The sequence below is a fragment of the Prionailurus bengalensis genome, chromosome A1 (assembly GCF_016509475.1).
Source record: "Prionailurus bengalensis isolate Pbe53 chromosome A1, Fcat_Pben_1.1_paternal_pri, whole genome shotgun sequence".
Taxonomy (NCBI): Eukaryota; Metazoa; Chordata; class Mammalia; order Carnivora; family Felidae; genus Prionailurus; species Prionailurus bengalensis.
The window spans coordinates 215,302,793-215,316,304 of NC_057343.1; the positions used below are offsets into that span (position 1 = coordinate 215,302,793).

The following is a 13,512-nucleotide window of genomic DNA, read 5'->3' on the forward strand; positions in this document are numbered from 1 at the left end:
AAGACTATTGGCTTAATTATCCATCGCTGTAGTTGACGGACCAATCACTGCGCACAAGGCGCTGTGGCCAGCCCAGAAGCTTTCTCTGTAGAGGTCCAGCTTTCTCCGGTTTGCTTTTTAATTTCCTTGGTTTCCTGTTCCGGAGGCGCGGGCGGCGCTACAGTCCTGGCGGCTGTAGAATAATCCTAGCTTTGCTTTGACGGCAACCTCGCGGCGCGAGAGCCTTTTGTAGGTAAAAGGGGCAACTTGCGGGTGTTGGAAGAGGGAGCGTTTCCGAGTGTCCGGGCTTAAACGGGGCTAAGAGCCCGGGGCTGGGGCGAGAGGCGCCTTTGAGTTATGGTCGTGCAGCCCCTCTTCAGTTCTGCAGCTAAGGGCAAAAAAGCGACCCTAGGCCCGAATCCCGCAAATAGAAATGAAAAATGAGACCTTTCATTCATTTGTGGAACGCAGGCGGTGGTCCAGGCCCGGGGCTGCCGGGGTCTCGGAGTGCCGCGAGACCCTGAGCCCAGCGCTTGCCTCGTGGGGCTCACAGTCTGGCGGGAGATGCAAACGGGGGAAACCGCAACTACAGATGAGCTCGACGAAGGTGACCGGCCTGCAGATGCAAGTGGGGGGAAAGGTGTTCTTAATAACGTAGTTGCGCACTTTGCAACTCTTTGAGCATAGGCTGATGTTCCTGGTCGTGTTAAATGTACAAAGCAGTTCCCTCAGTTTTCCTGCTTACAGACAAGCAGTCTAGGAGTAGACCTACGCCGCAAACAATTACTTTTCCAGTTGCAGTGAATTCCTTGACTTTTGAATTAAAATTTGCATCCATAAGATAGCCCGACTATGCCTTTAATATGTCAGTTTCATAATTAGTGTTTTCAGATATTCTCTCCATAGAAACATCCATGAGGATCTAATCCTGAAAGTATAACTATCACACACTGTCCAACAGTGTTAGTGTTCCTGTTTCGCACCTCTAGGTTCAGTACACTCCTTTGTATTCCTCTAGACGCTGTGTTGAAATCTTTTCTCTTGTTTATTGCTTTATTCAAGGAAAATGTATTTGTAAGTGGATTGAGAGCTTGAGTCTTGCAGGCTGTGTGTCTTACTCAACTTTGAGTCTGTGGGGCCTGTGACATATATAGGCTCATTGAATATTGTATGAATCAGTGAAAAGGTCCACTCTTTGGTTTTGATAATGCAAATCTGTGCTGGATATATGTGAAAGGGAAATGTACAGTAGCAAGTAGAAACATATGCCATTGGTGAGATAGTAAACATTTATTGACCACCTATGTGCAGGATGTTCTGCCAGGAGCTGTGAAGGATACAGAAATGACTTATGAATCAACCCATGTCCTCAAGGAGCTAATAACCTAGTGGAGAAGTTAGAAATGTACACACATGACTATAATATGAGGCAGTCTCTGGTAAGTACTGTAAAAGAACTAAGTATGGACTAAGCAATGGTAGTCTAGGGGGAGTGGGATTATTTTCTAAAGGGAACTAGGCAAGGCTTCCCGGAAGAGGTGGCATTTGTAGGCAGATGAAAATTCAGTGGGCGGATTAATATGAGTAGGGAATTTTAGAAGAGTGGGAGCAAAGAACAAGCTGGCTGATAGCACCTGGTATGTTAGGCAACTGGGGAAATCTGGGATCATAGGCACTTCACAGGGAAGGTAATGGAGGATAAGCCTGCAAGAAGTTGGGTCCAAACTTGGAGTTTGAATTTGATTCCATTGGCCGTGAACCATAAGTAGCCTGTGGTGGCAAGATCAACTGGGTAGGTGCTGGGTTTATCATGAAGGTCTTAGCCTGAATAATAATCATAAGTCAGACCATATTTGGTGCCTACTAGTTATTAAGCACAGTGATTGGCACTGCTATATAATCTGAAATTATTTTCGTGAGCCTTTTGAAATCTACCTTAAGCCTATTGGTAAAGCTTTTAGTTAGATAGACTTTAAGAGGATGCTTCTGCATTAAAGTTCTTTGCACTTAATATTTATTTATTTAGTTTTTAAAACCTTTTGCTGAAGCTTAAGTATTTGGAAAGCCGTTCATGGTCACAGAATTCTTCAGTGGAAAGAGTTGAGAATGAAATCAAGGATAACTGTTGTGTTTACAAAGTTATTTTGTTAGTATGCTAAGTGCATTAGAGAATGCAAAAATCAATGTTAAGATAATTGCAGACATTAGCAGTTTGGGAGACATTTTTATGTGTGTTTTATTCTTTCTGTTCTCTCTGTTCTGTTTTATTCTTTCTGTTCTCCCTATTCTTTCTGTTCTGTTCTCTAGAGTTTATATTCTGTGTGGAAGATGTGATGTATCCAGACAGTACGTCATGATGCAAGGCAATACGTGGTGAGTAGTGTGACAGTCATGGCAGGGGTTTTGGAAGAACAGAGAGAAGAAGAGAAACACTGGCACTGGGCCCTGAGAGTGGGAAGGATTTATATATGTGGGGAGAGGAAGAAATGTGTTCATGAGGGCCATGTACATAGTTAGGAACCCAGACTGCCCTGATGGAACTTACAGTTCTGAGGTGCAGGCAAACATGAAAGGTGGAATTAATTGTGAATTGGAATTACTGTAGGAGCTGCCAAGAAGAAGCACAGAGTGTGAGAGCAGGGAGCCTGACAAAGGCCTGGTAGGTTGGTAACAGTGATTGTAGAAAGGCCAGCAGTGGCGTTATTATTGTAGCCAGGGGAGAAACAATGATGTGAAGTGGATGAACTCCGGAAGTATTTATGAAGTAGAAGTGATGGGAATTTAAAATAAATTTTTGGCTAAGGGGGATAAGGGAGGAGAAGTTGTCAGATAATTTCCTGGTGTATGACTTGAGGAACAATACATGTTATTATCTATTGAGATAGGCAACACAAACGGGAGCCAGTGGTATTGTCTTGGCGGGGAAGGTCATTAATTCCTTTTGGGACATGTTATGTTGAATTTGCAGAGTCTCTGCTGAGTGTGGAGGAAGGTGAAGACAGGGAGATACTGGTGCAGGTGGAGAAAATGTGGGGTGTGTGGGTGGGATGATATGGCAAAGTTCACACTTTTGGGGAGCCTGAGCGAGGACATAATGGCAAACGTTTAAACAATGGGATGTTGAGTTGGTCATTCTCGAGGAATAGCTTTAGGGAGTGACGGAGTCCAGGGACTGAGACAGGGGAAGAGGAGTTTATTGGCCTTGAGGAGTCTGAGGTGTTACAGAGAACTCAACGTTAGATGGGTGGAATATTTCTGTGGCTGAAGGGGTCTGTCAGTTGCTCTTGAAGATGATCAGGCATTGTGAAACCCAGCTGGTGAATTTTTAGTTCTTTTTCCCTTTTCTCTTTTTCTTTCCTCCCACAAAGTCATAGAATGTCGTTCCACCCAGGACGAGGGTGTCCCCGAGGGCGAGGAGGACATGGAGCCAGACCCTCAGCCCCAGCCTTCAGGCCCCAAAATCTGAGACTACTTCACCCTCAGCAGCCTCCTGTGCAATATCAATACGAACCTCCAAGTGCCCCTTCCACCACATTCTCGAACTCTCCAGCTCCCAGTTTTCTCCCTCCACGACCAGACTTTGTACCCTTCCCCCCACCCATGCCTCCGTCAGCGCAAGGCCCTCTTCCCCCCTGCCCTATACGACCCCCCTTCCCCAACCACCAGATGAGGCCCCCCTTCCCAGTGCCTCCCTGTTTTCCTCCTATGCCGCCTCCGATGCCCTGTCCTAATAACCCCCCAGTCCCTGGAGCACCTCCAGGACAAGGCACTTTCCCCTTCATGATGCCCCCTCCTTCCATGCCCCATCCCCCACCACCTCCAGTCATGCCACAGCAGGTCAATTATCAGTACCCTCCAGGATACTCACACCATAATTTCCCACCTCCCAATTTTAACAGCTTCCAGAACAACCCCAGTTCTTTCCCACCCAGTGCTAATAACAGCAATAGTCCTCATTTTAGGCACCTCCCTCCATACCCACTCCCAAAGGCTCCCAGTGAGAGAAGGTCCCCAGAAAGGCTCAAGCACTACGAGGATCACAGGCACCGGGATCACAGTCACGGGCGAGGTGAACGGCATCGGTCCCTAGATAGGCGGGAACGAGGCCGAAGTCCTGACAGAAGAAGACAAGATAGCCGCTACAGATCAGATTATGACCGAGGGAGGACACCGTCGCGTCACCGGAGCTATGAGCGGAGCAGGTAAAGCACAAACACGTGTGTTTTTAATGAACTGCAGAGGTCCAGACACGGGCCATTTGTATTTCTCTGCAAACCAGACCAAAAAAGTTCAACAGTGCATTTTGATATATAAAAGGAAGAATACATGTTATGCGCTGTTTTAAAGAGGGACAGACAACTGACATGTCAGAAAAAGCCACTTTTAATTTTTTTTTTTTCAACATTTATTTATTTTTGGGACAGAGAGAGACAGAGCATGAACGGGGGAGGGGCAGAGAGAGAGGGAGACACAGAATTGGAAACAGGCTCCAGGCTCCGAGCCATCAGCCCGGAGCCTGACGCGGGGCTCGAACTCACGGACCGCGAGATCGTGACCTGGCTGAAGTCAGACGCTCAACCGACTGCACCACCCAGGCGCCCCGGAAAAAGCCACTTTTGAAAAGCATTTCAAAATTAATGTAAACTCATTTCAATGAGTGTAAGCTGATTATGCTGTATAATACAGCTGACATTTTAATGGTGATCTAATGAAAGTTCATTAGATTTTTCGCATGTTTTTTGCATTATCGTATTTACTTTTGTTGTATGATCACCGTGTCAGCTTACAGCACCTGAGTTCTTTTGGAATTGATCTGTGTATGTTATCAATTAGGAATCAAAGTAGTGAAGCAGAACTTGCTTTCTGGTTTTTAGGTAAGTGGGAGTTTATTGTACGTAATTGCCTTCTTGCTTTGTTTCCTTGTAAAATGCAATGACACTGGTTACACATCAAAGTTTTCAAAATAGCTTTTAACCTGTTTTGTTGCATTGAAGTGTATTCATACTGAAGAAAGTTATATTTTAAAAAAAGCGTTTTATTCCAGATTACATGTTTTTTTTCCCCAAAAGACCAAATATGTACATATATAAGGAAGTAAGGTTTCCAGCAGATACTTCTTTTTTTGTTTAAAAATTTTTTTTATGTTTATTTATTTTTGAGAGACAGAGACAGAGCATGAGCGGCAGAGGGGGAGAGAGAGAGGGAGACACATAATTCATAGTAGGCTCCAGGCTCTACGTTGTCAGCACAGAGCCTGATGTGGGGCCTGAACCCATGAACTGTGAGACCATGACCTGAGCCGAAGTTGGATGTTTAACCTCCTGAGCCACCCAGGTGCCCCTCCAGCAGGCATTTCTAAACTGAGATTCATAGATGGGTTTGTAGAAATGTTCCGAAATTAATATGCAGCATTTTATATGTATGCATGTTTTTCTGTAATTAAATTGGTAGCTTACAGCAGAATCTCGAGGTGGTGTGAATCTATTTCTTCAAAACTCTAAGAACTATTGGTGTAGATGGAAAATACAAATCTACATATTTTTTGTAGATAACGATCGTACCAATTAATTTGTACCTTTGGCAAACTCTTTGTATCGTTGGAGTTTTCCAGAGGTGGAGCTAGTAGTGGTGCTTCTCTTTCTGTCCCATAAGGTGTGTTTACCTTCATTGTCCTGTGGCACTTCTGTGCTAATCTGTGGCATCACTTTGCTTCTTGGTTTCCATGTTTTTCTCATGGCTGTTGGCTTGATTCTGATTGAACATTTTGCCAGTAAGTGGTGGTGGTCATTCTCAGTCCTGAAGGGAGTTAGTTACTAATGCTTGGAGGGTTGGAAAGAAAATGTGTTGTGTCCTCTCCCTGACGCCCAGTGGAAGATGGAAGGGAACTTGCTTCCTGCAGGGATGACTGATTTCTGGTGGGCCAGAGCTGACTGAAGTTGGTGGACTTTAAAAAATATTTTCAGCATGAGTTATGTCTCTGGTCAATTTTGTCCTTAATTATTCTGTGCTGGGTTAATTAGCAGAGGCTGTGATAGTTTATTTTATAATTTTGTGGCGAAAATCTGATCTGAAAAGTGTTTGTTAATAGTTTTCTGTAAACCTTAAAGTGATGATAATCCTTTTTCTGGGGAGACACTTTGTTGCAAACTTTAGCATTCTAGAAGGCACTTTTTTTCCTTTTTGGGGTGCTGCACTTAGAGGAGTTTTTAGGGTTCTGCTATAAAACATTCTGTAAAATTCTTCCATAAAAAAATTCTTGCATCAGGTTTTAATTTGGGGCTTTGTATTTGTTTAAAGAAATTCATGTCCTGTCAACTGAGGATCTCTATCAGTAAGTGAAATTAAGTGCTGAGAATTACCACCAATCTTCGTTATCCTAAACCATAACTCTACTGTGAAGGACCTATTTAGGCAGTTAGCTCATCTTTCTAAATGGCCTTTATTTATGTTGGAGTTGTTTTGTAACATCCTTGGGGGTGTTTGTCCTGGAGCTGCCCCAGTGTCGTGGCCACATTATAATCGGCTCCCTTTGAGGTCTTACGTAGAGTGCCAGTCACCTGTCTTATATGGAATGTTTTTGTGAAATAAAAATGGGGTGTGTGAAGTCCCAGTGTAACTGCTAGAAGTATATTGGAGAAAACCAAAACTTCATAAATCTGTGCATTAAATTGTGTTGAGTTTATTCAAATTCTATAGTCTGTCCTCTGGCTACTTGTCCCCTTATTCCTTAGGATAAGTCACTCTATCCTTTTTCAGATTCCATCTTTCTTCTTTTTCTTCTCCTCCAAAATGTGCTTGAATAGTAATTACCAGATTGTTTTAGGACAAACTGTTTTTAGAGGAAGTTTGTGAAGAAGTGGATCTATGTATTTGTTATTATGAAAGATCAAAATTACTATGGGGAATGGGAAAAGAAACAGCCATAGATGCAGTGCACTGAGCACGCTGTTTTGCAGTGTGGTGGGACTGGTGCAATGGCTTCCTATAACTGAGTGGTGTCAGAGCACAACAATCCCCATAGCTGGCCTGTTGAGTACAGTGTGTAGCCATCAGAGAGCTAGTATTATATACCTTATATATCTCAGTGCCTGCAGCTAAGGAAGAGTCTTTGGAAGAGTAACCCAAACATTGTTTTTCTTGCTCTAAATGGGTTCATTACATAGTGTTAACTAATGTGATTTGTAACCAAATTGGCCTTTTCAGTTCATACCAACTCAGAGGTAGCAGTCATCGTCAGAAGTGTCATTCTCAAATGCAAAATTCTATTGCCTAGATGTTAAAATACAAACAAAAATCAAGAGTGTCCTTTCAATAGAGTTTGATTTGGAAATTATTATTATTGGCAATTATTCTCAGCTGCCATCAGTACACATATTTGTTGTGTGTTACCACTCACTAGTTGGGATTTTACTGCTTAAAAGTAAACTGTAATTTTTTAAATTTATTTTTTAAGTGACCTCTGCATGCACTGTGGGGCTTAAACTTAACAACCCAGAGATCAAGAGTTGTATACTCTACGCACTGAGCCTGCCAGGTGCCCCAGTAAACTGTAATTTTAGAAGTGTATCAGATAAAGAATGTAGAATCCCAAGCTCTGGCCACTTTATTTTAGACAGCTGGTGTGTCCCTGAGGCTTATGTATATGGTAAAAGTATCATTCAGTGGAATCTTTCTTGAGGAGGGAGTGACCTTTAAGTGAAAAAACATTTCCTGTTTTAATATCTAAACAGTTACATTTTTCTATCAGTTTTGTAAGTTTTGATTTTCAGTGTATTTACATTTCTTCTATTTGGCTATAGGTTGGGGGATATTTTTGATTTCAGACATTTTTATAGTCTTCTTGCTGGACTCAGGCTAATACATTTTTTTTACATGCTGAAATGGGGTGGTTATTTCCCTTAGACTTAGTTGTGATTGATACACACTAGAGTTCCAGTTTTGTTCAAGATCTTCATTGTACTTATTAAATAGACTCAGACATTATTATTGTTATTACTAAATTCCCATTTTACATTGAAGGGTTTTAAAATCCCCTATTTTATTTTACATTGTGTAAACTGTGTCTCTATTTAGAGTTGTTTTCAGATTAAAACACTATTTAAAGGTAAAGTGACTTACAGTCTCATGGCAGTTAATGAATGATACCTAGAACTATAACTCAGGCCTTTTTTTTAATGTTTTTATTTATTTTTGAGAGAGAGAGATACAACACGTGTGGGGGAGGGGCAGAGAGAGAAGGAGACAGAGGATCCAAAGTGGGATCTGTGCTGACAGCAGAGATCCCGATGTGGGGCTCCAACTCACAAACCGCAAGATCATGACCTGAGCCGAAGTCAGATGCTTAACCTACTGAGCCACTCGGGCGCCCCCAGAGTTTAGAACCTTAGCTTAATTTTTACTGTAAAAGCTTTAATTTACATTTATTTGATGGATGAAATTTAGGATTTTCTAGCAATCACTAGGTAGTAGAGTCCTTTAAAGTTTTACCTATAGGTTACATAAAAGAATTGGCTTCTTGGAAGGTCTGGAGAGAAGATTATGATAAATCCCCTTGTTGCTTAGCATCAAGTATGACTTCTTTCTTCAAAGAAAACAACAAAAAATGTCCAAGTTAGTTAACTTCTGTAAAGAAAAAAACCTCCGTTATCCTTTAATAAATGATGAATAAAAAAGTCCCATCGAGAATAGTGCCAGAATAATTCTAGGTGAGGTCCATTTATTTAGAAGATGAATTTATTCAGTGAAAAGAGATGGTGTTTTTGAGTCTTTCTGTTGAAAACAGCTCTGTGTATTAATTCCTTTAAGAGAGCGGGAACGGGAGAGACACAGGCACCGGGACAGCCGAAGATCACCATCTCTGGAAAGGTCCTACAAAAAAGAGTATAAGAGATCTGGAAGGTAAGCAAGGAGTTGACACTGAAAGAAGTCATAGGATTATCTCCTTGAATTTAGGTTTTGTGCTTCTGCAAACATCACCAAGTCTTCAAAATAGCCTAAGAGTCTGTCCAAAATGCCCTATGAAAAGTTAAAACAGCCAGTAACTTAAAAACCTTTACTTTCAAGATGTATTGATGATGCACAAGGAAAATTTTGATAAATTTCCAAAAATTAGAAATTATACAAGCCACTTTTTCTGACCTCAGTTGCTATAAAACTGTATATGTTAATAATTCAAGGTTTTTAAAGTTTTTTTTTTTTTTGAGAGAGAGAGGGAGAGCACGAGTTGGGGAGGGGCAGAGAGGGAGAGACAGAATCCCAAGCAGGCTCTGTGCTATCAGCGCAGAGCCTGACGCAGGGCTTGAACCCATGAACCCCCGTGAGATCATGACCTGAGCTGAAATCAAGAGTTGGATGCTCAGCCAGTTGAGCCACCCAGGCACTCCAGTAATTCAAGGCTTTAAAAAGAAACCTTGGAAATTCATAATTATGCTCTCAAATATACTTGTTTCAGAAAAAAAAGAGTAAAACTGCAGCCATACTTTATTTAGAAGAACGACATTGACATTGTTGTAAACCAAAACTTACAGGGTGTAACCAGTTCTATACTGAGAGGTAAAATCATGGTCTTATGTAATGGTAATTAAAAACAGCACTCTGGAATCTGACAGATTTGGGGTCAGTTATTTTCCCAATTTGGATATTAGGCAGAGTTATCTAACCTTTTTAAGCCTCAATGTCTTTGTCTAAAATAAGAGCAGTTTTACTTGCCTTTTTGCATGGTAAGGAGACGTTGAGAGAATACATGTAAAAACACTTAGAACTGGGTCCAAAGTTAGTGCCAAATGAATGGTAACTATGTATGTGTGTATATATACATATGCGTGTGTGTGTGTGTGTGTGTGTGTGTATATAGGTTAAAGTTATATTAATATGTATAAATATGCATATCTAATTACTGTCTGATCACTTGGCTCTACAAACTGGTAGAGTATAAGAAAAGCAGAAAAAAGGATTTAAAGATAAAAAGAAATTAATGAAATAGGAAAAAGAACTATAATACTGTAGCAATATTTGAAAATAAATGCAAGACTTCTTTGAAAGGTTATACAGTTCAAAAAGTGGCAAATCTGGAAAAGAAAAACATACATTCCATTAGGTATAAGAAAGAATGTATCATAAGAATGAAGGGGATTTAAAAAGTATAATATATTGGTATAAGTAGAGATACTATATTTACAAAAGTTAAAAACTTGGATGTGATGGGTTGATTTCTATGAAAGCAAAAACTACAAACTTCACACAAGCAGAAAGTTTTAATAGGCCAATAACTGTGGAAAAAATGGAAAAAGTTGGATTTTTACCACTTCCAAAAATGTATTAAACTGTTCTAGGATACTGATGAAGATGGAAGGGAAAACAGAGATGGCAAAACCTAACCCAATGTAGAAAACTATAAAACAATCTGTTACGAATATGGCTATGAAAATTTTCAGTAGTGCGTTAAAGTAACAGAGTTTATTCCAAGATTGCATGGATAAATAGGTTAATATCAGGACATCTATAATTAATTCTTTGTGTCAAAATCTGTAGAGTTATCTCTGTACCTGTCTATTAGATATTTAAAATAGAACCAGCATCCTTTTATAAATAGAAACTTTGGTTAACTAGGCATAAAAGCAGACTTTTTTTAACATGATAAAAGAATATAGAATATTCTTAGAATACTCATAGAATATTATCTTATGATGAATATGATTGATACCATTTCAGAAGAGTCATATTTAATGTTGAAACCTTTCAGGCCTTCCCATACAAGTTAGAAAAAGGATTGAGGCTCCGTTACCTATCACTGCCACCTAACATTGTATAACTGAATGTTATACAATTCAGTTCTTCTTGAAATGAATGAAAAACAGTGCATTCTCGTGTGTGCCAGGTATTGTACTGGTGTGAGTGAAACATTCACAAGAGTCCCCACTTTACAGGCATGAGAAAGTTAAGTGCTATGAGGAGTACTTTTGATAGAACAATGACATGTTCTGGGAACACAGCAGTGAAAGCTCAGTCTTGGGTAGTCAGAGAAATTGGTAGAGAAATTGGTATCTTACCTTTTTTATAATTGGTACTTGAAGTGTGTGTAGGAATGCATTAGAGAAGGGGATGGTGAAGGGAGAGAAAAGAGCACATGGGAACGTTGCAGTGTGGAGAAGTGGCTCTGAGAGGGTCAAGCCTGGAGCTTGCGAAATAAGTTTAGACAGCTTTTGTAGTGATCCATACACGAAGTGATTATGCCTACATCAGCTCAGTGACAGTGGTAACGGGGAACGGTAGAAGTAACTGAGAGGTGTTTGTGAGATCGAGTCAGTAGGATAACTGATGGTGAGGGAAGAGCAGTCAGCACCTGAGATCTGGTGGCCCCCATTGGGGGTGGGGAGCACTAAGAAAGATGCAAGGTGAGTACAGTTTGGGCATGTGGAATATAAGAATCTGTGAGACAACCAGGTGAAGTTGTGCAGCAGTTTATTGGTTACACAGATGTAAAGCCCAGAAAAGAGATCCCAGCTGGAAATACTCAATGCCAAGGATAGATGAGATTAGCTAGAGTTTGTTCAGTGAGAAAGGGCCTGAGGAGGAGATAAGGGTAGGAAAAAAAGCCAGACACTGTGTTGGTAGATATTACTGAGGACCCATTTCAGGTTGGTGATTTTTAATGTAGAGTGCTGGAAACATCTTCAGTCTAGTGGTTTTCTTCTCCTGTGCCCAGTAGCTTGTGGGGAAGGCAGAAACTTGGATTCTGTGAGTTCCAACTAATGCAGTGGATGAGAAAATTAAAATCATAGATGTACATACTGCAAAGGAAGAAAAGTTATCATAGCCTGTACTATAGCTTATTGTTAAGAAACAATTTGTAGTTTGAATTTTGGAGTGCCTGAGACACTTAGCTAAAAAAGATGTTTTGCCCCTGTTTTGAAATGACCCTCTCAAAATCTTTAAAAAAAAGAAAAAGAAAAAGAACATTAATTGATATTCACAACAGACAACCCTGGCCATCCATCATTCAAGACACCTGCCTTAAGAGAAATGGAGTGAGGATATTTTTGCCCGTGTTTCTTGACAATAATAGTAAACATTTCATGGGCTTTTAGTACAGGTCAAAATGTCTGTGTTAGACAACCATATTAGCATTTAACTACCACTTTAATAGCTTGGGAATATGGGTAAGTGATGCAGTTTCTAATTCTGTTTCCTCTGTAGGAGATGTTCATATCTGCCTCATAGGATTCTTCTAAGGGTTAAATGTGAGTGTCAGTAAAGTGCTTAGCAGAGTGTCAGGCTTGCAGTAAGCACTAAAATAAACAAACAAACCAAGCCATACCAGTGGGAGCTAAGAGTTGCCATTATTAGCTAATGGTATTAGCAGGAAAATTCAAGAGGATCAGCTAAGAAACAATGAGAATAATTCACTGAAGTTGACAGTTGTAAACAAACAAAAAAAAATAAAAATTAATATCCTTCCTAAATACCAGAAACACCTAAGAAAATGTAATGGGGAAAAAATATACGTTCACTACAGAAATTTTAATTAAAATATCTTGATAAACTTAAAAAATAAAGATCAGTGTGAAGAAAACTATCCGTGTAGTTGATGACAAGATGACGTAAATGAATGGAGGGCATGCTGTATTCCCATAGTGGAAGTAGAAGACAGTGTTGTAAAAATACCAGTTTTCTTCAAAAAATGTACAATATAATGTAACTTCAGTTGAACTGTGGGTTTTAAACTTTATAATGATTTAAAATAGAAGTGAGAATAATGAAAAATAATAATGCAGGGATATTTGAGCAAAATTAAAATGTTCTATACCCATAATTATTAAAACAATTTGATATGGGTATAAAATATTCCAAATATTGAGCAACATTCAAGTATATATAAAAGAATTTACCTCTGTCATAAAATTGTTTCAAATCAGAGGAGAAACTGATGTGGGGACAATTGACAAAACATATGGAGGAAGAAACTAAAGTTAGATTTATGCCTTATATCTTAGAGAGGTAGAATAAAAAAATTTAACGTTAAAAAGTAACTGAAGATAATAGAAAATATTTATTTAATTTTGGGATGGGAAAGGATTCCAAACATAACACTAAGGCAGGCAGTATAAACAAGATCTCTAGGTTTGGCCATGTAAGTCATATGTAGCAATAGACAGAATTAAAAGGAAAACAAAAAACTGAAAAAGGTTACATTACATTTGACAGAAGGGCAGTTATTTTTTTATTATTTATTTTAATGTTCATTTATTTTTGAGAGAGAGAGAGAGACTGAGGATCTGAAGCAGGCTCTGTGCTGACAGCAGCGAGCCTGATGTGGGGCTTGAACTCTGAACCATGAGACCATGAGCTGAGTTGGACGCTCAACTGACTGAGCCACCCAGGAACCCCAGAAGGGCAGTTATCTTAATAAAACAACTTTTTCAATAAATAAAAAAGTCTGTACTCCTAGTTTTAACAGTACTGGCATAGCATATGACTCGGATGTTCATAAATGAAGTGACCATGAAACGTTATTTCAATAGTGTTAAAAAAAAT

At 39.8% G+C, this 13,512-nt stretch overlaps 1 protein-coding gene across 13 annotated transcripts in view; it reads left to right on the top strand.

The window, feature by feature from the left end:
* Positions 1–108: 108 nt before the first annotated feature.
* Positions 109–13,512, top strand: part of DROSHA (drosha ribonuclease III) — a 126,467-nt gene continuing 113,063 nt past the window's right edge. For 3 of the 13 annotated variants that reach the window (XM_043600545.1, XM_043600584.1, XM_043600633.1), the window contains exons 1-5: positions 109–228; positions 1,291–1,418; positions 2,287–2,352; positions 3,348–4,181; positions 8,785–8,877. In XM_043600545.1, coding sequence (XP_043456480.1) covers positions 2,333–2,352; positions 3,348–4,181; positions 8,785–8,877 — 947 coding nt within the window. In that variant the 5' untranslated portion in view covers positions 109–228; positions 1,291–1,418; positions 2,287–2,332. Of the gene's footprint in view, positions 233–1,290; positions 1,419–2,286; positions 2,353–3,347; positions 4,182–8,784; positions 8,878–13,512 lie in introns of all 13 variants that reach the window. The other 10 variants (XM_043600594.1, XM_043600642.1, XM_043600564.1 and 7 more) reach the window with 8 other exon arrangements.